The 26663-nt window shown below is 39.0% G+C and overlaps 1 protein-coding gene across 2 annotated transcripts; it reads left to right on the top strand.

Moving 5' to 3' along the window:
* The first annotated feature begins 127 nt into the window (after nucleotides 1–127).
* On the top strand, nucleotides 128–25749 carry PLP1 (proteolipid protein 1). Of its 2 annotated transcripts, none has more exons than XM_088467400.1 (7): nucleotides 128–331; nucleotides 13012–13198; nucleotides 15341–15605; nucleotides 16445–16613; nucleotides 16908–16981; nucleotides 20772–20837; nucleotides 25093–25749. In XM_088467400.1, exons 1-7 carry the CDS (start codon nucleotides 328–330, stop codon nucleotides 25243–25245), a joined length of 918 nt encoding a protein of 305 aa, XP_088323526.1. In that variant the 5' UTR covers nucleotides 128–327; the 3' UTR covers nucleotides 25246–25749. The 2 variants fall into 2 exon arrangements, with proteins under 2 accessions (XP_088323526.1, XP_088323527.1); XM_088467401.1 differs by lacking the exon at nucleotides 25093–25749 and adding an exon at nucleotides 21571–23734 and having other exon boundaries at nucleotides 138–331.
* Nucleotides 25750–26663: the final 914 nt, after the last annotated feature.

Genomic DNA, 26663 nt, shown 5'->3' with positions numbered 1-26663 from the left:
AATCTCTAGCCCTCTCCTTTCAGTCACAATACGCCTTTATGTTATGCACAAACCATAGAGATGAGGAGAGTTGCTATTTAGGGACAGACACCCACCCTGGTTATATTTTAACTAATGTATTGCCACATTGATTGCAAGTTACCACCCTACTGTACATCCTATTGTCCAGTACCCATACCAATGAAGAAAGGAATGTGTTAAGGGGCTTGCCAGGAAAATGCAAGGGATTCAAATGACACTGTGTGGACACTGACTCTGGGGACAGTCAGTAACAGAGAGGAAAAGGTATCAGACAACAAAGAAGTTTCCTCCAAAGTTTCTGGTACCATGGGTGAGTCAAAAGCTATCTATCTATCTATCTATCTATCTATCTATCTATCTATCTATCTATCTATCTATCTATCTATCATCTCCCTATGAATCCAGTTCTATTTGGGCATTGTTTTTCTAATAGTCGTGTAAAGTAACAAATATTTACAGTTAGGCTCTATATTATGTTGTGTGTTTCATCTGTAAAAAATATAACCTGTGGTATAATATTGTGCTAGGTAAAATATAGTTTATATAGTAGAAAATAATATAAACACATATTTAGTAGAAGTATTAGAAATAAACTCTATACTACCACTTGTTTACTATAATTTGTAGATAAAGGTCTACAAACAGTACCTAGAATCTCTTATAGTGCATCCAAGGCTTAAATGCCTAGTTTTGTGACTCAAACTCTTTGGAACTTGCTGCCCTGCACAATCCCAGACACCTCCTAGAAATCTTCAAAAACAGATTCAAATTATACCAGTTTGCTAATGCACTTCAAGAATGCACCTCTACTTAATCCTGGACTCTGTTAATATTATATGTTTATTTTGCATTACAAGTTTTTATTCTAGTAATGTAAAGTACCTTGATTGCTACTGGGATTTTCTCCCATATAAATAAAATTACTTTTCTTCTTCTTCTTACAAGTAGTAGAAGTAGTAGTAGTAGTAGTAGTAGTAGTAGTAGTAGTAGTAGTAGTAGTAGTAGTGTATTCTCATTTAAACACATTTACACTTAACCTTTTAAAGCTTAGGGGCATATTCAATTGCAGGTGAAATATTGAAAAACTCCACGCACTGGGTTTTTCCTGCAGCTGCAAGGTTTTTCCTGTTCAATTGAAGGAGAGAAAATCAATAGTATTAATTTTTATAGAAATTAATGTGACTGGGGCTGCAAGAACTATTGGAAAAATCCTTTCAACTGTTGGGACTTGTTTCAGAGTCCCTGGCACTCCCTCTACTGACTAATTAAGCATTTGGAAGTTTCCAATTAGCTAAATTAGTTCAACTACATTACATTCTGGCAGCCCTGTCCTCCGCAAACCTGACATACTGGAGATCTTCCTCCTAGTCTTTCACAGGCTGGGGAGCTCTTCGCATCCAGGTACAAGATCTGTTCCGTACATCCGACTGATACCTGCACCCCACCCCCTCTGATTCCACCCTTCTAAACCCTGCAACTGGTCACCGCACCCCTCTGATCCTTGCATCTGGTCCCCACACCCCTCTGATTCCTGCACATATGTCCCTGCACCTGGTCCCTGCACCCAGGGGCGTTTCTAGAGAGGAGAGGGCCTGTGTGCAGTCTCTGTCTGGGACCCCCTCCTCTCTCTTCGGCGGCTGGCTGCACCTGTAGGTGCTGGACACTAGAGTGTGCCAAGAGTCTACAGCACATGTGCAGGTCACCGGGAAAATGGCCATGGCGCCATTTTCCCGGTGTTTTGCCTACTGCACATGCGCAAAATGCCAGGAAAAATGGGCACAGCAGGAATTTTCCAGGCGATTTTGACAGCGCTGATACCGACACCGACGTGGGACTCAGGAGGTGGAGAGGTAAGTATTCTCTCTTCTGATTTTTTCACCCCACTCTGCGTGGGTTTTTGCAATAAAAATCTCCACCACCATTTTTTAAATTTGATGCTGCGGGTATTGGGAGTGCGCATTCCTGCAGTAATAAGAAAATTGGTGCGATGTACGCAGTCAATTGTACCACAAACAATGTGCACCCAATTGAATATGTCCCTAAAAGTTTGTTTGGATTTAATAGACAGAATGACTGTGTAATTTTTGTTTTCTCCACCCAAGTGAAAGTTCACTTGTATTGTTTATTTCAGGACAAACGGGGCTTTCATTTAAATGCATGATGTTCTTGATGTAGAGTTGAAAGTGAATCGGTTTTACATTGTTCAAAGACGTGTGCATGGAAAAATAGGTATATTCGCCCTAATGCAGTGTTATACACAGCTCAAGATTCGACCATCTAAGTGTGCGCATCTGATTTGCTACTAATCATCATCATCACTGCGTGCTTATACCTACCCTTTACTACGTGCAAATTATACACTTCCAAACATGCATATTTTCGCATATGTCCTGCTCTGCATAGAAGTCATAAAAGTTAACAGACCCTCACTGGACTTTGCCTACATAAGAATGCTCCATTGCAGTTTCACCTCTTCATTTGTAAGTGTGGTTGTGATTGAAATGTGTACAGCTCTGCATTGCCCTCACTTGAATGCTACCATTTTTGGAGCATGCACAGAGCTATTTAACAGAAAACATTCCCTGCAACTTTTCAAAATTGAACCAAACAACAGAATATAGCCAGATTTTATTTTGCACCATCAAATATCAAGGGCAAACACAGGATTTGTAACTAATGTACCCGCTTTCACCTGGGCTATTTTCATTTCCTTCATACCATCTTAATTTATATTCTTAGTTTATTTTATGCCTCTAGTGTAAAGGAGCATGCTAGTATGAAGATTAAGTAAATTCATTTTTTTCTAGTTCTTAGCAGTGACGACTCCAGTGGTGAGGCTGAAGCGTAGTCCAATATTCAAATAGGAAAAGCCACACCAACTGTCACCCCAAATGCTGGCAAACATCACTGCCAGTTGGTGTGGCTCCCCTATTTGAGTATTAGACTGTACTGCAACCCCACCTCTGACGCCACCACTCAACCCAGACAATGAGCTTACAATCCCATAGCACTTGGGACATGTTGCTTTGTCACCCAATTACTCGGTCGAGAGGAAACAGTTTACCATTTTTCACCCAATAGGGGTTGAATTACTAAAAATCCCTGCTTAGTGGGTGCCTATATCATGAAAGGAATACACTCCCCGAATTTCATGTTTCTAGGTGTTTGTACTGGTCAATGATGAGACAGTGAGTGAGTCAATCAAGACAATTGTATATATATATATATATATATATATATATATATAATTATATATATACACATACATATATATATAGTTATACATGTATATATACAATATATCATACATAACACACACACACATATATATATATATATATATATATATATATATATAAATATATCTCTCTTTAAGGCAGGACCCAGTTTTCTGTTTAAAATGTATGCAAGCTTGAGGCCAAGATGGCAGATCAAGTTCATTTATCTGAGAATCAGTGTAGGGACTGGCTAGATGGGAATGACCGTGAAGCGGTGGCCAGCTTAACAAATTATTGCAATATTTTGGAACCAACATTCCCTATGTTCAAAGGAGTTGCAGTTTGAAAAGCATGTGAGTGCCGAGTTTGTATGATATTTTTTATGTAGATGGTGTGGTCACATACCAAGGGCACCTGGTCGAGTGCCGTGGATTGAGCCTGTCGTTTATATATAAATATATATATATATATATAGCACACACAATATATATAACAAACATACACAATATATATATATATATATATATATATACACATATATAAATAAATAAAACACATATATGATATATAACAATTGGCTGCAGCCCTCCCCCATCCCCCCAGTAAAGTCCGCCACTCCCCTGTGAATTAGCATTGAATTCCCATTGGAACGACTTTCTGCTAATTACACGTCAGACAGACAGTCCCAGGGGGAGGCATTTTGTACCCCTGGCACTGCCATTAGCAGGAAATGCTTCCAATGGGAAGCTGCTTCTGCTTTATTACAGTAGCCTTATTCAACTTCTAGGGGCTGCAGCAGAATAAGCCCCTTGTCAATGCTGTTTGTCTACATGTTTTTTCCCTAGCCGCATGCAAAATGAATATGGAGCGCGTGCCAATGCCGCTGTGGCATTGGACTGCAGTCTGGGCAGCAGTTATGTGCGGTTGATGTTAAAGGCTGGGGAGGCACACATGGAGATGGGTCTGAGTGCTGGGAGCTTGTCTCACCCCCTACTTTCTGAAACTCTTCCCTCACTACACTAAGCTTCAGTGTGCATTGATTCTCCTGCCTGTATCACTGTGTGTTCTCTTGCTGCTGCTGACTGAGCTCTGATCTCTAAACACTGCAAAGCACTTCCTGGTCCCATGACACATCCAAGGTGTCCATCAGTGCTCAAGGCACACCCCCATACTCAGAGGCATGCTCCTATTAGCACTCTTTCTGTGCAGCTTACTGTCCGTGGGTTGGCGCCGGCCCCAGCTCTGCAAGCAGTGTCTGAATATACAGAAGCGAGGCTGAACTGTTTCTGCCTCATCTCTCATCTTCCTGCAGTCACAGGGAGCTTCACAAAGCTGGTGAGTATTAACTATAAACATTATTACAATAAACAAAGAAGATGTATACAAGTTATAAATATCTTCTTTGTATTATTCTAAGAATTTTTATATCAAATTTCAAGAGTACGACAGGGGAGGCTCTGCCCTTGCCTACCCTGACTGCATGTCCCTGCTGGGCAGCCACCCCGTAGTAAAAAGGTAAGAGCCACCGCTGTATATAACATACAGAGAGGGATATTAAATATAGTACATACATAAATACACACTAACACATGTACTGTATATACACACTTTTAATGAAGCAGCTGCAGGCTGCTGATATGCACCTCACATCGGTAGGCCTAGCCTCCTCACAACGTAATTCTGGGATTCACAAGGAAATTGAAAGAGGAGCAGAGCCACCCCCTCCATGTGGCCATTGGGGGAAGGGTTTCTGGGTACTCATGGACAGTGAGTACTTTATTAGAAGATAGTCACATTATAGGAAGTATATATAATTTTTTCTGCATTTTATATTATTTACATTTGTTAAAAAATTCCTTGAAGGACCCTGCCCTGGTTTTTATAATTACTGCCCTGGTTTTTGCATTTGGAGTTATCTGTTCCATAATTGCTGATGGCAGCCCTGAACACAGCCACTGATTTCCGATTCAGGTGTTACCAGCACACCTCGAGTACCCTTGCCTCTGAGTTCAGCTGTTGGCGCAAGTACATAGATGTTTCTCCCCACCAGCTGATATTTGCTGCATATACACTACCAGCAGCACTCTTTCTATACCTTCAGTTGGTGATCTACACTGCTGTCTCCAGGCATGTACGTGGCTGTTCTGACAGGCAAATCCTGCTGCAGGTGTAGCTTCACCAGCGCACTCCTACATCTAGAGCAAGTGAGTTATACCGAATAGTTACATACTTGCCTACTTTTGAAAAAGCAATTCAGGGATATTGTGATTGTAATAGCTAGGGGTAAATTTACTAAAGTGAGTGTTTTTAAAAGTGATGTTGCCCATAGCAACCAATCAGATGCTACTTAACATTTAACTAGCACCTTCTAGAAGATAATAGCTATAATCTGATTGGTTGCTATGGGCAACATCACTTTTAAAACTCACTTCTAAAAACTCTCACTTTACTAAATTTACCCCCTAGAGTCTGATTGGTTGCTATGGGCAACATTTCCACTTCTAAAAACTCTCACTTTAGTAAATTTACCCCCTAGACTCTTCAGGGAGTCAGGGAGATTGATACTATTTCAGGGAGTCTCCCAAACAATCAGTTGGCAAGTATGAAATTATTGTGTATCATCACTGCAGCCATTGTATTCACACTGTATTTGGCAGTGACACCTGGATAACATTGGTACAGTGGGTTTAGTACCCCTTCATCATTGTATGGGGCCTCCTTCTGGCACAGGGCACCAAAAGGTATAGCTACGGCTCTGCAAGCAATCCAAAGTGCGGCACTCAGTGGTCTTAAATGAATAACGAAAGTAACGCAATATGTCCATCAAATGTTTTGGGCTGTATTCGGCCGTTGTCAGGCTATATATCATATATATGAGAGTGACGACACACAGCAGAGCACCTATCACACAATAAAACAATGGACAGACCCAAACTCTGCGCGCTCCTATTATAGTGCCACTAGTGATATATGGTACACCGTGCGTTAAATAATAAAGTAAGAAAACATGCTCTAACTAGAAATAACTTCTATACATTTGAGGTAGAGTAATACAATACCCAATGACAATGGTCACTGGGTATTATATTACTCTACCTCAAATGTATAGAAGTTATTTCTAGTTAGAGCATGTTTTCTTACTTTATTATTTAACGCACGGTGTACCATATATCACTAGTGGCACTATAATAGGAGTGCGCAGAGTTTGGGTCTGTCCATTGTTTTTTTATCAGTTTATCTATTGCTGGAGGGCGGTGACCACCCCCCGGTCAGTTCCCACTTTGCAGCACCCTGTGCGCGGTTGTCAACTGTATCTATTTTCTCGAACACCTATTACACAATGCCCACAGTAGTAGGGCCCCTTATACAATTTTCCACAGCAGTAGAGCCCCTTATGAAATGCCCACAAAAATAGTACTCCTTACACATAATGCCCATAGCAGTAGTGCCCCTTATGCAATGCCCCCAGTAGTGGTAGTGCCCCTTATGCAGTGCCCCCAGTAGTGGTAATGCCCCTTATGCAGTGCCCACAGCAGTAGTACTCCTTACATATAATGCCCACAACAGTAGTGCCACTTATGCAATGCCCCCTGTAGTGGTGATCCTTATACAATGCCACCAGTAGTGGTAATGCCCCTTATGCAGTGCCCACAGTGGTAATGCCCCTTATGCAGTGCCCCCAGTAGAGGTGTCCTTTATTCAATGCCCCCAGTAGTGGTGCCCCTTATACAGAGCCCACAGTGGTAATGCCCCTTATGCAGTGCCCCCAGTACTAGTGCCCCTTATTCAGTGCCCCCAGTAGTAATGCCCCTTATGCAGTGCCCCAGTAGTGGTGACCTTATGCAAAGCCCACAGTAGTGGTGCCCCTTATGCAGTGCCCCCAGGAGTGGTACTCCTTATGCAGTACCCCTTATGCAATGCCCCCATTAATGCCCCCTGTACTAATGCCCCCAATAGTAATGCCCCCTCATAGTAGTGCCCCCTGTAGTGAACCTGCTTACACAGAAAAAAACAAAAACCTAATACTTACCTTATGCCCCACTCTTGCATCCGCTGCCGTCTGGTCCGCCTGGCTGCTCTTCTGAACTATGGGAGAGATGTCATTGCACATGGCAGGAGCCGGAAGCTGGAGCTCAGGAGTGAGCTCCAGCTTCCGGCTGCCGCCTGCTCTGGGAAAGAGCCGTATGCTCGCTGGTAACAAAATCTCGGTGGGCGCCCACTAAATGGAGCCTGTCGGTGGGCCTCGGGGAACCACTCCATGGTTTCTCGGTCAGTGGGCGGCGGGCTACGGGGAACAGCTCCATTGGCCACCAAGAAGTCCTCCAAAAAGTAACTTCATACCCCTTTTATTTGCACATGAACGCGCATCTACCTGAACAGCTCCATGGGCCACCAAGAAGTAACTTCATACTCCTTTTATTTGCACATGAATGCGCATCTACCTGAACTTTTGCTATGTGTGAAAGTAAACAACCCGGGTTGAAGTCCCAGGCCAACGACCCTGCTCTGAACCAGGCTCGGGGACTGAGGACCTCATTCAGAGCCGGTCGCACAGAGCGTGCGGTTGGTTTGAATGAGGGGAGGACCTCTTGAATTTTCAAGACGTCCTCCTTTGCGGTGGTAAGGCTGTGGGTTAACACTCACAGCCTTACGACTGCCTAAGGTGATGGTCGCGATGGTCAAGACCATCGAGACCATCGGGGCTTACGACGAGACCCTAGGGTAGGCGCCGTCGTGCGCATGCTCTGTGGGGGGCCATCGACCCGGTCCGAGCGCATCGGCGCTAACGACCGGGTCTGAATGACCCCCAGAGACCCGGGAAATTAATGAGTTGATAAACCCATATATTTCCCGAGTTGTAAGTCTGAAAGGGGAATGATACAGTTTTAAAAATAAAAAAAAACACAATATGATTATATATATATAATGCGTGCAGCTTAGCAATTGTGATCCTTGCTGAATCAGGCCCAGAGATGTTACCTATACCTGTAGCCCTGGAATGATACTTTACAAGTAATTATACAATTATACAGTCTGCACCCACTGATCCTCCAAATATAAATAGACCCCTAATGATTTGGAACCATTGCAATGTACTATTAAAGCATTTCAAGGTATAACACATGTCTCATGATTCATTATTTGGGACACACCAGTTATATTATATATACGGTAATTGAAATAATGCTAAAAAAAATTTGAAATGATCCCTCTTAATTTCATGATCACAAGCAAAGTAGCTATTTGACATGTATATGTGATTTGGAATTTCTGTTACAGAGATAAACTGTTTAAGTGGATTTTGTCTGTTTGTTACACAGAGTTGTCTGTTACAAGCCTCTCTTACAAGTTTTAAAATACTTCTCATTACTATACAATGAAACATGTTTATCAACAGAATTGCACAATATTCTTTGTGTTTCTGTAACTGAGTGGGAGTAATGGGAGGTAACCAGTGTCAGGACATGCCATGCACTCATCACTATAGCCATTTGTTTGTAACACAGAGCTTAATTGTGTGCTTGTGTGACTGCATGTGGGTGTGTTGTGTATTGTATACAGGTTACAAATATATTTTCTGGATTTACAAGTGAGTACTTAAATATTTGAAGTTAAATATGCATTAAAACAAACAAGTATTTGTCAAATATTTCAAATACATAAAGTAGTTTAGCACCATGAGTGGATGTTTTAACTAGGACTCATTGTTTGTTTGCAGTTTTGTGGTGTGAGCTTTGTATACGATTAGTATATGTTTAGTTAATGATTGGATTGCCTGCAATTGGATCTGCATATTTAATTTAATAGTAGTTTTTCTTATTGTTTACTGTTTATAAAAATATAACAATGGTGTGAATTATAACTTTTAATAACTTACTCGCAAGGTGATACCCAGGAAATATACCTTTAAATCATTAGGATAATTCTATTCAAGAAAGATTGAACACAAGATGTAGTAAAGTGTATTTTCATTAACGTTCACATATACAGAGTCAGCCCTAGTCATAGGCATTCTAAGCAAATGCCTAGTACGATTGGAATCCACGGCTCAGCACAGTGCAGCTCCCACGATCGGAGTTCAGCTCCGATTGGGCAGCGCAGAGGTCAGCCTGTCATGGGACAGCCAGGTCAGAGATTTGGGGGTATATACTAAAGAGTTTTTAGAAGTGTAGATGTTGCCCATAGCAACCAACCAGATTCTAGCTATTATCTTCTAGAAGGTGCTAGTTAAATATTAAGTAGATTCTGATTATGGGCAACATCTCCACTTCTAAAAACTCTCACTTTAGTAAATATACACCTCAGAATGAGCTTCTGCACAAAGCTCATTCTGGCTACAGAAGGAGACTAGGAAGATGGCCGTGGGAGGGCATGCTGCACATGCCCAGCTGTGGCCACTCCTCCCATGGGCCTTTGCAGAGCAGAGCCTTGAGTGACAACTCACAGCTCCACCTCCACATTAGTTGTGGGGCAGTCCCAAAACAAGTTTCCTCATGATGGATGCACCATGGGCAATGTTTGTATCTGCACAGGTTTTGGGAGTGCATAAATGACCTGAAGGGCAGACCTCCTTCGATGGCAATCCATGATATGTCTTTATGTCTATTTGTGAGCCTCTTAGAGGCCACATTCTCCCAAACATGCTTGCTTGTTACACCTGGGAGCCCTGGAATAAACTCAAATGTGTCCTTAGTCATGATGAGTTTGTGGATTGTCTTTGGTTTCCACCAGTCAGGTTTAACTCCCTCCAGTTGATGCTCCCTCACAAACTTGGCCACATCCAGGTATAACCAGGGAGTGTCCTAGTTGTACTTAATAGAGCTGTCCCATTTGTCGCAGCTGAGGCCTCTTCAAAGGTGTAGGAGGATAAAAACAAGACATGGAGATCCCTGAAGAGCTGCTGTTTTTTCCACAAAGAGTCCTGTGGATGCAGTTATACACAAAGAAGGCTTGCAGCATGGTCGGGAAATCAGGAATACCTTCCCACCTTTTGAGGGGCTCCTTGTGCATAACTAATTGCTTAACTCTGTCCATCTTGTAGCTCTAGAAGAAGTGAAACACTGCCCTTGTGATGGCAGACCACTACCAGTAGTAGCTACTCCTGTGCTGTGTACCGCAGAATGGGAGGATTTTGTTGTGCTGTACAAGTGTTTTTTCTTCGATGGTGAGATTTTCTGAGGCTTCACAGTGTTGAACAGTAGCCAGTCTCTCATCCCAACATTTCAGGACTGCACCCTCTCCATCAAACCAGACTACAAGGATTTTGATAGGTTTGATAGTGAAAGGGACTGGGGCAGAGGATGACAGATGCCACTGCCTGAAGAGCATTGCCTCTGACTTGGCCTTTGCCCCTGCAGCTCAGCCAAAGATCTTGCAGGTCTGGACTAGTGCTGTTTTGCACACAAGACAGTGACGTCATCCATGTATAGCGAACACTTGGCCTCTTGTCGATCTGGACCTGGTGTGATGATACCTCTGATCTCTGGACTCTGCCTGATGAATAGCCAGGAGCTCTTTAACACAAACAAAAGAAGAGGTGAGAGTGTTTAAACAGTCAACTCTGATCCCAGTGGTCTACCAGTTACTTCTGATGCGTGCGTTTTCTCAGTTACCTCTAAAGTCAGAGATCCCATGATCACCTAATTTGAATCTGATAGTCTCTTATTCTTACAGTGCCCTTATACATACACTAGCTATTTTTGTTTTTATCCAAATTCCCTTGGTTTGAGTGATAATTCTGGCTCCTGGGTAACCTAAGAGACACTGTTAGACGTATGAATGCCTCTGGAGATCCTAAAGAATGCTGATCTGTGACCACAATTGACCCCAATGGGCTTCCTTCTGTGACTACAGCGAGCCTTATAAGTACAAGTCTGGTACTACAGTTGACTCCAGGGAGCAATCTTTTGTGACTACTATAAAATTCCATAGGCATTTTTGGGGGAATATGTCTTGCTATGGCTGTCCTGTTTAGATTTTCAATATCTTGTGTTATTTATCTCTGCTTGGCTGTGGTTTGGCTGTCAATTTTGACCCTATGCTGTACGATTACCCAATGTGGACACCTGGCCCCCTTGTCTATTTGTCTTTTTGTGACTCACATGCTGGGTACATACTAAACAGATATATCTGCAGATCATGGTTGTTGGTACACACTGAACAACCCTCATCTGTGTTCAGTGTGTAGGAGGGGCGGTTCCCCACTGGCCGGGGTGTTTCCGTCCCCCTCCCCGCGGCTGCCGTTGCATGTGTACGGGCGGGCTGCAGACCAGTTGTACACACTTGCCGATGGACAGATATGTCCGCAGACATCGGCTGTGCAGCACAGCCAATGCAATATGTCTGTGAACGATGTCGTTCACAGACATATTTCAGGTACATACTGGCTGATGGGTAGTAGATATATATGTCAATTGATCGGACAATATATCTGTCAGTGTGTATCCAGCTTTTACCCTTGGTTGCGATATCTGTTTTTGTTATTATCATGAATCATAAACCTTATCTTTATCAACTTAAGCTGACTGGTTCATTTATGTTAGCTCCTGCACCGTGATTCTTTTCTCACTCAGATACTGATCAGTGATTACTTGCTAATAAATATATAAGGATGGCAGTTATATAATGGACAAATAAAAATACATAGACAATAGTGTGAATTGAAAATTGTAATCATGGAACATATAGAAGAGCAATTTATTGAAAATGAGGAGAAAAAACAAGACTTTGGGGGTCATTCAGACCCACTCGCGAGCGGCAGTACGCTCGTAAGTGGGTCGATGGTCCCCACTGTGCATGCGCACGATGGAGGGGGCTCCGTCGTGCGCATGCGCGAGACCCGGCGAGCGAAGGACTTTCCATCGCTCCGGGTCTCGCACCAAAGGGGGCGTGCTGTCGATGTTGATTGACAGCACGCCCCCTTTGGTGGGCGTGCCGGGGGCGTGCCTGCCAGACGGAGGCGTTCCATGGGAACGCCTACCGTCTGAAGCCGGCCCCACTGACATCACTAGTGATGTCAGTGAGAGTGATTTTGGCTCTGATAGGGCTTGTGGTTGAGAAACCCGACCACAGGGTTTCACTCGCAAGTCCGATGGTCGCGATGGTCAAGACCATCGCGACCATCTTGTTGGATGCTCGTATATGCTGTGGGTGGTCACCCACAGCTATACGAGCGTCCAGGAGGACGCTCCATATTAATGGAGGAGGGCCCTGATTCAGAGCGAGCGCTCTGGTCAGAGCGTCCGGCTCTGAATCAGGGCCTTTGTTTCAAACAATATGGAATACAACTTGAAACTAAGGCTTATCTGTGCATGTAGTATACATTTTGCTTACAGCATGTTCCCAATAACTTATACAATTTGTGTCAGTGATTGAAAAATCATTGGAAAATCTGCAACTGCACAAGCATTGTTATAAAAAAAAATGTTTCTTTGTGCAGTTTTCAATTAGCCAGAATCAACACTAGTCCCCATGTGCCGCTCACAGTAATGAAATAACCAGGTCTTGCTATTTTGCTATCTTGCTATTTTGAGCCAAATATTTCTAATCTATTTTTTTTATTATTCTTTTTGTTAATTTCAATTCTTGGGCCACAACTGATTTTACTCTTGGCAATCAATGCAGTGATACATGCTTTTAAATGTTTCCTGAGTTACAGTATAAAGCTTCAATTATTCTCTTTTTATCAGAAGTGTTTTGCTGATCTCTTCCTCCCACTTTCCTGCACAACCTAATGTTTACTTTTTGTTTCATTCTTCTGACATGATTCTAGGCTGGCACGATGGCTGTGTTCGTTGTATGGTTGGAGTTCCAGTTGCTTCAGTCATTGCCACTGTCCTTTGTTTTGCCGGTGTGGCTCTGTTTTGTGGATGTGGCCATGAAGCTCTCAGTGGAACTGAGAAATTGATTGAGACATACTTCTCCAAGAATTACCAGGAATATGAATACCTCATTCATGTGTGAGTACCTAAATACCATAAAACTGCAAAAATACAGACAGGCAATAAAAATAGTTTTCTGTGACTTTGTGCAAAAATCTACATTTGTACGGAATGCCATGTTATTTAGCAAGTTACATACAGTAGCAGGAGGAGCTTGGCAATTCAAGGTGATCCTTGCTGAGTGCAGACCTGCACCCTTACTAATCTTATATTGTGCAATAGTCCAGATTTTGTGTAGAGGTATCAGATACCTGAATGAACTTCATGGAATGAGAGAGCATTGGATGTGGTAAAGCACACGTTTAAAACAGTAAATGTAGAAATGTGGCAAATAATATAGACAGTCCCGATATTTCTTGACTCTAAATACTTGCCTGTGACATAAATGAGGGTCAGATGAGCAGTACTAAATCGGACATGTTTATTTGAATTAAGGGGTGGCAATAAACTACTAGTAGGTAGAACTTTTAATTGACTCAAATGGGAAATGTATTAGCCTACTAGATGCAGGCATCAGCGTGATTCTGGTGAGTTTACCCTTTCTTTTAAAGCAGTAATAATTTAAAAGGAAAAACCAGGTTGCTGTTTGTGGTAAAACGGTCTTCCTGCTACAGATACCGGTAGACCCCTACCGTAGGCCAGAATAACTGCACATGTACGGCGCAGAATAAACTATATAAATTTTTTTAGAATAGGTAAAATCAGAGCTGATGAACCAGCCCTCAGAACTGATGAACCAGTGTGAGATTCATAGGGAATGGAAACACCCTATGACCTACTGTAGACTGCATAGCATTACACCCATACACTCAGTAGCAGTTCCTGCCCTCTTACCTGAGGGGGGCCGCTGCTGCTGCTGCAGGTCTGGCCATGGCCGGCCAGGTCCCAGTGCCTGCAAAATGAATCTGGCAGGCACAGGGACTGGCTTCTGGGGACTGCACTAGTTGCAGCCCTGAGAAGCCCTGTTGGGCTGCACGAAAGGCAGAGCAGCGGCTTCCACTGGAAGACACTCTTTGCTAATCGCAGCCTGGACTGGCAGTCCCAGGGGGAGGAGACACCTCCCCCTGGGGCTGTCTGTCTTTTGTGTGACTGGCAGGTGGCACTTCCAAAGGGAAGCCACCTCCAATCACAGTGAAGCCAGTGCAGTCACTGACTGCAACTGGCTCACTGAAGAAGTGGATTTTACTGGGGGGATGCAGCTTCGCAGCCCCTAGGTAAATTCCGCCACTGCATACTCTGTAGTCTGTACAACACTGCATCCATATATTGCAGACTACACAAAATTGCACCCATATACTGTAAACTGCATAATATGGCACCCATATACTGTAGACTGCGCAGCATTATACCCATATAGAGTAGACTGCACAGCATTGCACACGTATACCGTAGACTGCATAGCATTGCACCCATATACACTACAGACAGATCATGCCAGATGACTCAATTTGTTCTTTGTTTGCCCCCAAACACAGTAATTTGTGAACTGTGGAGCCTCCACAGTGTGCTGTGCGCCACCCCTTAAGCTGGTCCTAAACAAGACATATCTAAGGATAGGCTCTGACTTACGTGCTGCAGTCTGAATCTAATGGACTGTTACTCACTGATCTGAACTGGGGAGAAACATTGGGTATGGGCAGCCAGGAGATTTATGGTGATGCTGGGCATTGTGGTGTGACACTGTACTGTCACTACAGTCAGTGGTGGCAGTGGGATCTATAATAATATGCTCCTGTGACACTGTGGAATCGTGATCCTTGTGGTGCCTCCCATTACACGGTGTAACTCAGGGGCATGGCTGTTAGCTTATATGGATGGAGAGGAAAGACAGTGAGTGTCACTGTGCATGCGCAGAATGCGCATGCTGGTGGTCGCGCCTTCAATCTGCTGGATCCTAGTGCCAGCAATACTGAGGCAGTGCAGAGTGAGCCTCTAACAGTGCCATCAGGTCAGTGAGTTTCCAGACAGGTCGGTGTTGCCCCAAGTCACATGAAGCTAGGGGTGCCCCCCTTGAGGGATTGAGTTGCACTCCATACAGTTGCATGGCTCACATGCCCTTAGAAACGGCACAGGTTATATAATCTCTGATTTAATTAAATGCTATTCTGCTTGATTAAGTTTACCTGTGAGATGTCACTAAATAGCTACTTTTCTTTGCAGGATTAATGGCTTCCAATATGTGATTTATGGCATAGCTGTCTTCTTCTTCTTGTTTGGCATTCTGCTCCTGGCTGAAGGCTTTTACACCACCACTGCAATCAAACATATCCTCGGGGAATTTAAGCCATCAGCTTTAAAAGGTGGTCTTATCTCTACTGTTACAGGAGGACCACCTAAAAGTAGAAGTTCCAGAGCAAGGCAGCCAGTCCACACATTAGAACTGCTTTGCCGTTGCTTGGGCAGGTGGCTAGGACACCCCGACAAGGTAATTAAAAGTTTATTAATTACTTTAAAAAACTTAACACAACCTATTGCCTCTACAAGGGCAACTCTAGAGAATGATGCTGAAATCATAAAGCATACGTGTCTTTTTAAAAAAAATATTGTCATAACAATCAATTGTTATTGCTGTATACACAAGATAAGCAAATGTAACAACAATAAACATTACAATTGTTAATCAATGTGGTAATGATAAAATAGGGGTTAACTGAAGACAGTATTGGCTTAGTGAATAGTGAATTTTCAGCTTCTGTCTTGCTTAAGTCATTGGGACTTGAGTATCTTCTCCTCTAATGAATAATACAAATTCATCATTTTTTGTATTGCACATTTTTGTGTATTCAGGCTATAGAATGTGCTATTTCAATAATCAATGGGCCCCTCATAATCGTGCTACAGTCAGAACATTATCTTGTGCCCACAGTAAAGGGACATTTATCAATGATTTAACGTTTTAATGATTTAAAAATTTTGGCCCCACTGTCCCACCCTGCATTCTTTTTCTCATTTATTTGCCATATGAATGAACAACATGAAAAAAATATTTTCTGCAATGTAGTATGTTTTCCTTGTTTGCAATGCATCATTTATGAAATCTCAAAAGCTATAGTGGAAATATAAAACTTAGCCATCACTATCATCCAAAAGGGTTTAAAAAAAATACCATAGTATTTTTTATGTCCTTTCAAAAGAAGAGTCTTGTTAATTCCTGATTTTCCAAAAACCTGACTATGCACTATACAGTTTGCAATAATTATGTACTGTACCTGGTTCATTGTGACTCTTTTTTATTATGGAATTGTCTTGGTTTTTTCTGTGTAGTTTGTTGGTGTTACCTATGCTGTGACCATCCTGTGGATCTTGATCTTTGCCTGCTCTGCTGTTCCTGTCTACATTTATTTCAACACTTGGGTCACTTGTCAGTCTATTGCATTTCCTGCTAAGACTTCAGCTGGCATCAGTAACCTGTGTGCTGATGCACGCATGTATGGTAGGTGTGAATATCGAATGGTGAATAGTTAGGTAACATAACAACACTACAATTTAAAAAACTACAGTACAGCTTCACTTCTCTTTAAGCTATTGTCAGACACCATGCTGTCCAACAATAGAAATAAGATTTTTAGTTAACAAAATTATGTTTTTTTTCTAGATTGTTGTAATTCTTCACAAGTTCATGATCCGCAAAATGACTGTTTACTTATACATCTAACAATCCAATCTTATGCCTATTTCTGTATATTGCTGTGGAAATTATTCTTCACCAATGGTTCTCTTTCGACAGGGGTTTTGCCATGGAATTCTTTCCCTGGGAAAGTGTGTGGAGCCAGTCTACTTGCCATCTGCAAGACCAGTGAGGTTGGCATTCCAGTCCCTGAAATGTCATTGATTAAACATGTTTACTCTATTTGTTTTCTTTAATATTCCTCTATTTTTGTGTAAACCTGGGTACACACTGTTTGATATATAACGTTCATACAGCCAATAAATGATATATCATTCAGTGCATCTGCAGGTGTGTACACACAATTTAACTATAAATAACCATTATTTACAGATATATTGCATCAGCTGTGCAGCATGGTACACATGCAATACATTGCCAGATATATTGTGCACATCTGCCTGCGTATACAGATGACCAACCGACCCATATGCTGACCATAGGAACCGCCAACAGCGGCATCAACAGTGCTTTGTCTGGTCAGATATATTGGATGGCTGATTGGCAAGTATGTGCCTGTGCATACACACTTACCAAATTGTTTATTCGGTTGGACAACCAATCCATTGGCCAAGTGTGCACATTACAATTTCCTAACGTTTTCATATATTTTTTTATTTTGTTGTTTAATATAACTATTGTATGCACCATTATAATGTATAGTTACTGTTGTTTCTTATTATTATTTTACATAACAGATTCCTATGTATTACTATATTCCACATAAATTCCTCAGTAGGGACCTATCATTATATTTTCAGAATAATTAAAATTCTTAAATTTTTTTGTTTGCATGCAAGCTATATACTAAATGTTTTTGTATGCAGCCCACTAAAGTTAGACTCTGCACTTTTTAAATCTCAAATTGGTTTTGCCCATGTGCAAAGTCAGTTACTTTTTTTGGTTTACCCCAACTCAGACTCAGCCCCAAATGTGTTGTACAGAGTAAAATATTATTTTTAATTTTATATATTTTATGGGAACCATCTGTTATGCTATTATTACTATATCATATATATATATATATATATATATATATATATATATATATATATATATGTCTTTTTGAAATGATCCCTTCATTTTGTAATTGTTGTAGTGATGGGTCCACGGAAAAACTGGAAAATAATAGTGGTCTCTTCTCTCAGATGTATATATTAGCAAGGAGTACTATACGATTTCTTGATGTGCAAGAGTATGGAATCTCTGCAGCTTAAAGTTTGTAGAGGTCATTAGCTAAACTAGAGTATAGGAGACAATACTGGTAATCAATCTAGTCATAAGCAAACACAGGAATCTGGGAAGAGTGAGAATCTCACCAAAAGCACTATATTTGACAAATAAAGCCGGTATTGCATACGTTACGGGATATTGGCAGATGTACTAAGCTTTGGAAAGTGATAAATTGGAGAGTGATGAACAACCAACCAATCAGCTCCTAATTGTCATTTTTCAAACGCAGCCTGTAACATGTAATAAGAAAAAATCTGACTGCGCTACCCTATATCTTCTGAGACCACAAAATAAAGATGCTCTGCTGCTCTTTTCAATAAAAAGGGCACCCTCCCCCTTTTTTAATCAATAAAATGCTATATATGAAAATGGGCACCAAACATGTGTATAATTTGATTAATATTTAATAATACTAGAAAAAAAGCTCAGCAGATATTCATAAAAATATACATAATATATACATAATGATATGTGCAATTTAGCAATGAGAATTCTCAATAAAAAATGCGCATACTATAAAAAGAAAAAAATTAAATAAAACACACAGTAAAATCAATGATATAGGGAAAAGTACCTGTGCAAGTGTTTTCATGCCTTTAAAAGATATATACCAACATAGTGAGATAGATATATATATATATATCTATCACAAAAGAACAGTTCAATGTTGCTGATTGGATCTTTTATGGTCCATTGGCAATCTAAGATGGACACGTTCTTTATAGGTATTATGATGCAATATTTTCTCAAGTTTGCATACACAAAGAAGGGATACTTTATAGCATTTAAAAGTTCTGCTATTATGAATCAAAAGACTTTATATACTTCTGTGCTCACACATAAGTATAGCAACTTTTCTATTAACTGATAAATATTCGTATTGTTCATGCAGGCTGTGATCCTACTATAGTAACTTCCTGTTAAATACGCCATTCGTATAACACAGTTATAAAACTGTTTCCCGTCTATGTGGGATGATAGTGATCGAGAGTCCCACTCTTACTAGGCTTACCAGTAAGAAATACTCCCGTCCTTACCGGCGGCAGAAGGACAAGGAGGGGAGTACTGCTTACCGGTAAGTCTAGTAAGAGCAGGTCCAGTACAGGGCCAGGGAATGCAGACCTTTGTAGTACTAGAAGCTCCAGTATAACCAAACAGTTTAGGGCTGCCAAGATTTGCTAGGACAAGTAGTGTAACTAATAAATAAATGCTAATATCTGTCTTTAAATAAATAAATAAATACTAATACTGTACCTATCAACTTTTTTCATGTCCCCCCCAAAAAGCATACATTAATGTTACAGTGATCTCCCTGGTAATCCCATTTTTTTCCACCTAAAAATTAAATTCTTAACACTATCTAATGTTACCATTATTTAAACCCAAATTAACAGCATATGTTAGACACACACACGTCTTTTCCCATCATATAAAGCCAAATTAATAGAACATGTTAGAATAGTTACCTATAACTGCCTAAATTAATGGGGACCTTAGGAAATATGAGGTAAAATGTATGGTCTGATCAAGCCTTGGGCCTCTTGGGCATTTTGTATTTTTTTTATTTAAAAATGATGGGAGCTATACTCCTTTCAAACTAATGAGGGAATGTTGTCAATTTCACCTCTCTGTGAAACAAATATTCATACTTGCAACTTCTATTTGATACTTTTTGGCCTATCTATTATTCTTTCATGATCCACATCAATGATATATATCAACTTTTCCTAAAATAATGGTTAAATCTTATTTATATTGACAAATTATATTTACTGTAAATGTGTTTTGGAATATTATTAGAATTGTAAATGTAGTCTTCTGTAAAAAAGTGCACCTGGATGATTTAAAAGTCAGTCCCTTATAAGTGTAGTCTGATATCCAATCTCTGCCACTTCTTAGGTGAAAAACATAATTTTGCAGAGGCAAAGATATTTGCAACCACTAGGGCCATGTTGAGGGCCACATGGGCCTGAGACTTAAAATGGTCAAGTGGATATTTGGAGAAGCAGAGGAATTGTGACAAGTGCTGTCTGGGTGTGGCCAGTGATATGTAGGTGTTTTCACTCCTACACTACCAGCCCCAATGTCTCGTTGAATACATAAGCATACAATTTTAATCATTTTGTGAGGAAAATTCAATTTTATTAACAAAATCTATGGCTGACCGTGTAGCCAGCTGGGTGGTTGGTCATGATTTTGCCATTGTGATGATAGGACAATTTTTAAATGGAGGGCTGGATCTGTAGTCCCATCCAACCCATTGGTAATCTGACTCTGCCCATCCCACACATGCTTACTCACTACCACAAGGCTCATTTAAATATCTCATACAAGATCACAAAATCTTATTTTTGTATATGAGGCATGGCAATACCCTTGAGTAAACTTAGCCAGCATTCAGCATTGAATGCTCAGCTTAGTCCAGTATCTCCCTGCTCCTCCCATTGGATGCAAATTTTGCACTTCCAACAGATTCTGCCATTTTAACCTTCTACTGTACTTTGTGCACTACTTTTAATAAATGGACACTTTAGCAAACACAAATAGTTTTACGACCTGACAGTAGCTTCGTACATTACCCTGACCTCTATTGGTACAGACATTTACTAGTTGAAGGGAAATGTTATACAACCATTAGCAGAGCTCTAATGTGTAGTTGAAGTAATTTCTTCATTGTTTTTTGTCTTTTAGTTTCAAATGACATTCCACCTCTTCATTGCTGCCTTTGTTGGTGCAGCTGCAAATCTTGTGGCTCTGGTGAGTGATATTAGTGATATTGATTATGTATCAAAGATAAATATTAAAAAGGACCATTTTTAGCTAATCATTGTGTAGACATAAAGATGTTTGGCGTAGAAAGTATGTCTCAATATTCTCGCTACTCAATGCTTCACATAAAGATGGCTTTCTGTAGTATTATACTATAGATTTTCAGAAACACATGTACCTTATAGAATAATAAAGAAGCTTACCAATTGGAAATAACATTATTTTCTCCATCCTGCATATTTTTAACTTGTAACAGAAGCATAAGTCCTAAGTATTTTATCTACTCCACTTATACTTATATAGTGAGCATATTATAGTTTACTAGTTGTCTAAATTGCTAATTACCTAGGAAACTAGTACGATTTTATGAGCCAAATCCTCATACATCAAATGTGCCTAAAGGTTTTATATTTCTAAAGGAAGAATAAACACACTCAAAATAAATTATGTATATAATTTATTTCACAAAACTGAAACATATCTACAACTACATAGTTAGCTACATATTTAGACTTCAGGATTTTAGGCAATGGGGACCTTACTGTAGCAGATTAACCATTTGCTGATTTTACGCTACAGTTAGAAGGGCACTAGTATTTTTCCAATGTAATCATTATTGTAGCACATCAGTATTGTAAGACATAGCATATTATAAACAATAATAGATGGAAAGTTGATGTTTATACAATGCGTGTTCTCTCTTCTGTATGTTCCTTTGCAGCTCACTTATATGATAGGTGCATCTTTCAACTATGCTGTGCTTCGAGTTACTGGCCTAAGCGATCGTTCAAAGTTTTAGACTCCAAGCTGGGGACTGAGTAAAAAAACTGTCTTCACCATTATGTTCATAATATTTTATTTTGATTATTTTTTATTTAATGTCAGATTTTTAATAACTTGACCTATGGCTTCCATAACTGGACTGCCCTTTATTTCTAGCTTTTAAAGCTTTTATCTTGGAGATAAGATTTCCATCTGATTTTATTGCAATGTCTAACTCAGGAATCTTTACAATTACACATTGTATTCCTACAATTAAAATGCAGTGATGTTGTTAACTTAAAGGACATAATTCAGTTGGAAACCACATTAGTTGTTGTAGATATGGGATAAAAAAGGTAATCTATGAAAGAGAAGTATGGAAATAGAGAAAAATCTTATTTAAAATTTGCTTTAAATGAACTCCATAGTTTATACAAAAATATTTAATTTTTAGAATTGAGTCACTACTGAGAGTTTTTTTAACTATTGTTTCATAATTACATTTTTATTATGTAGAACAAAGAAATACTGCAAATTATTATTGTGCCAAATTCAAAAGGGAAGTTTTTAATGGACACAGGAACAATACCTTTATTAGCAGGTATTTGTGCATGACATTAAAATAAAAAAAATATAGTACCTGGGACTTGACACTGAAACACTTTCCTTTCTGCACATCAAACAATTTCTTCAGCACAGAAATACAATAATAAACATTATGCAAGTATCTATAATAATTCTAAATGTAAATGATAACAATTCATAAAATTTATAACATTGAGTTCAATTCTGCAATCTCTGGTGATGCAGTATGGAAATAATTAATTTGTAGATACCATGATAATGGGTATATATTCAGCCCTTATCTATTTTTTTTATTAGAAACACAAGTAATTGAGATAAACTGAAAATATATGCTATAGCATTAAATATGTATGGAAAACATATCTAAGTTAATATATTATGGTATGGAACAAACTAATGAAGAAATATGGCAGCATCTAATGCTGACCTGCAGGAGATATGGTAAATGTAGTTCAACAACATATGGGGAGATTAATAGATTTTCCATGCCTGATATTGAAAGAGTTAAAGGGCTATTTCACAAATTTGTAATAAATGGTTTTATAGTTTGCAGAATACATAAAATGTTAATTTACATTAAGTACTGATTATTAGAGTAATATATAGTGCAATAAAGAAAAAACAAATAAACAGTATACCAACATTGAAACCTATAGTTTAATATGGTTATTATATTAAAAAAAGTTGTATAATTCAAATAAATATACACAAGTTGTTGAACACATTGGCTGTTAACAATTGTTATCCATTACATTGTAAAATTGACTAGACCAGAGCAATATTATTTCAATGTAAAATTAAATAGGGATCAACTATTGTAATATAATTGAAGACATAATTTGTCTGTATAAATATGTTCTCATACTAGCCCCAGAGTTTATATTCCTCCAAGAAATGCTTTTCATTTTACATTGCAAGAATACAAGAGAGACTGAGGGCAGTCACAAGGTGCTTTTATCTCAGTATAGACACATGGGAAAGGGAATTAGAGACTTAGGGCCAGGAACCACTTTTTAGGAGGTGAGCCCTGAATCTCTGCACTATTCTATCCCTTCCCACTAACTTGCTTATAATACATAGCCTTATGAGGACCCTATAGTTACAGATCATAGTTGTAGAACTAGTTATACAAAGTTCAGTATTACTAGAAGACCAAGAATTAGGTATAGTCAAAATCTTATAGTGCAGACTAATCAGTCCATCTTCAAACTGAACTGCCATTGTACAGTATGTTCCCAATTGACAGGAACCCAATATACAGTTTATGAAATGTAAAGGCAGTTTATTAACAGTAAATGTCCTTACTGGGACTTCCTACAGGAATATGTGCATGTGTGTATGTCTATATACAGTATCATATATATACCCACACACAACCCCACACAAATCCAGGGGTCTACAGCAGACAATGGGCATTAATATATTATTTTCCTTTTACATTATTTGATTTGTTTTAATTATTTTGGTTTTGCTGTGAATCACTAATTGTGAAATGTAAGAGCTTAAAAAGTAATTAAATGTTTCTTTATTAAATTTCAGACGTGTCTGTCTGGGTGAATTTATTAATGTGTCACAAATAACTGTTTATACAAGTATATAATTTGGTGTCTGTTATATGAAGTTTAAATAGCAGCATACATGATTAGTTATAGATAGGTATGAAAGGTAACCTATGCAAATTGATACATCCATCTATTAAAAAACAAGTTACATTTATCAGAAGCAAAGACCACAAAATGATGGCATACCTGAACATTCAGCTGTCCGAGGTTGCATTTCTGTCTCCACCTAATCATTTCAGTCAGCCTTATTATAGGTCAAACCTGGGATAATTAAAATAGATATTTTGAATTGGAATTAGTGAAACTTGATTTTGTCAATGACAAATAATAATAAGAGTAACAAATTCCTAAAATATTTTATCGAAAATACATAAAGAAAAAAATCTAAAAGGACTATGTAAACCTATTTTCGAAAACAGGAAGTTAATGGAGTGAAGGTGTGTGTGGGGTGAGGGGTGGTTACTTTTTGACACATCTTTTGAATGCACAAACATCATTTACATTTTAAAAATTATTAGTGCAATACTCAAGTATTTTAGACATGTTTCAGGCTACTAGTACAAATAAAAATGTGTTATTTTCTATGAGTTTGTTAAGTAAAAAAATATATTAAATCCATAAAGCTATAAAGAAAAATACTTTGCTTTAAAATATTCACCAAAATGTTTCCCAGGCTGTCACAATTATCAGAAATTATCATAAAGCCTCGTGATATTTTAGAACATGTAAGAACAACATAATTCTACAAAAACAACAATGTGTCAATCAAGGGGCATATTTAAATTAGCATATTATGATTCAAGAAATTAGGAGTTATTCCAAGGCTTTCAATTTTATTGTGCTTTCTCTGATGTCGTTCAAGGATGTCCAAAACTTGCTTGAATTAAATTGCATGTTTGAATAGCTCCACTTAGTGGATACATCCTATAACATATGTAATGAAAATAATTAAGATACAGTGCTTGGCCTTTGAATTAAAAGTTTACTCCTTCCAATGCATCTATTTTCAGTCTTGATGATCAGCTTAACGGAAAACACAATTTATTGACATATCCAGATAAACCCAGATTTCAGAGAAATTCAGCAGAGCTACTAATGTGCTAATGTGTAGTTGAACCATGCAAAAACATTTGAATTTTGTGATGTGAACTTGTGATATCATTACTCATGCCATTATCTGATGAATTTCTCTTGAAGTGGTAGTTGGATGTTAGTCACATGTGTTTCTCCTGGGATTTCCAGTTTTGGTAAGTCAAGTTAATAAAATAGGAAAAAACTTTTTGTTAGGATATTTTTGGACCCAAAGGCAGACACTAGTCTCCCTTTTCTTTCAGATACACTCCCTCATGTGTCTGTCGGCCAACAGGGTATATCATCAGCAAGCCCTAGAGACGGGGAAAAGCCGGGAGACTCCACAGGCTGAGAGCTCAGAACTCACTGAGATCCTTCCGGAGCTCCCACAAAGAAGCGCAGAGAACCTGGTGTAAAACGCCTGTTTTGTATGGGGTGTCCCAGGTTGGGAGCATGCCTTTTATTCAGTCACAGTTGTATTGCATAGGGGAGTTTATTTTGTCATGTACCAATTTTATTGATGGTGTACATCATCTCCATTGATAGTTTATTATTTTGCTCTGGGATAATTTATTTATTTATTTTCTAGTATTATGGTTTTGTTTACTATCAGTTTTTATTGCAAATAATCCATTTCCCTATGAAGATACTAAATCCATATTTTGCCACATTATTTGCTGTTGCATTGTGCAACAAATCACATGTGTGTGAATTATATATTGTACTATTGTGTCAGTAGATTGTGATTGTTGAACAGGTTAAATATAAAGTTGTTTAATTCATACACCAATTTTAATATACATTACCTTTATACAGCGGTAGAAGTAAGATATTTCTGAACTAATAGCTGTCTGTAAAATATTTTACAAAATTTACAATAAATATGCATAGTTTTGAATCCATATTTGCTAAATCAATGGTTTGGGTATGACAAAGCCAAGTCTAAAAAGAGACATCACCAATGCACACAAATATACAAATGTGTAATGCAAACACCCACTGATGTGTCAATACCCCATTTTACCAAGACCATAGTTGATTTGTATGTACTCTATCTACTACCGAAGGACTACCAATGATTAGTAATTGTCACATAAACCCATCAAGAACTTGCTAGATTGATTATTAAAAATTAAGCTACATAAACACCTGTAGAAATTGCTTGCGGTACTGTGAATTCACTCAGTCTTATTTGAGCCTTTTTAAATGCATAACTGAAACACATGCAAATCTGTACAAAAAAATAAAAACTCTGCAATCACAGGACCAGTAAACCCGAAGATTTAAATTTCTAGCCATAAACCATGAACATCCAGTATTTTGCACTGTACAGTGTAAACCTGACATTACACTGCAACAATGTTTTTTTTTAAAGTAAAGAATTACTCCTTTACTCCATTAACAACAGCTGATGCACCTCTCATATCAATAGAATGGTGTTCTAGTAATACCTACACCGTATCAAAATGGAGAGACTGTTGTCACTGTGATATTACTTATTCTAGCCCTGTAGCAATTTCTACAGGTGTTTATGTATCTTAATTTTTAATAATTAATCTAGCAAGTTCTTGATGGGTTTATGTGACAATTACTAATCATTGGTAGTCCTTCGGTAGTAGATATACATACGAATCAACTATGGTCCCGGTAAAATGGGGTATTGACACATTACTCCTTTACTCCATTAACAACAGCTGATGCACCTCTCATATCAATAGAATGGTGTTCTAGTAACACCTACACCATATCAAAATGGAGAGACTGTTGTCACTGTGATATTACTTATTCTAGCCCTGTATATCAATCTACCAATCCACACTGTTCATGTCTGGTA

This window comes from Taudactylus pleione, unplaced genomic scaffold, assembly GCF_031769625.1.
Source record: "Taudactylus pleione unplaced genomic scaffold, aTauple2 ptg000009l, whole genome shotgun sequence".
NCBI classification, from domain to species: domain Eukaryota; kingdom Metazoa; phylum Chordata; class Amphibia; order Anura; family Myobatrachidae; genus Taudactylus; species Taudactylus pleione.
The sequence above is the reverse complement of the archived record's forward strand: the minus strand, read 5'-3'. Positions and strand labels throughout refer to the sequence as shown.

Coding starts and splice junctions, on each gene's coding strand:
- PLP1 (XM_088467400.1), top strand. Junction 13,199..15,340: donor TATGAATACCTCATTCATGT/GTGAGTACCTAA, acceptor TTTTCTTTGCAG/GATTAATGGCTTCCAATATG. Junction 16,614..16,907: donor TGCTGATGCACGCATGTATG/GTAGGTGTGAAT, acceptor CTCTTTCGACAG/GGGTTTTGCCATGGAATTCT.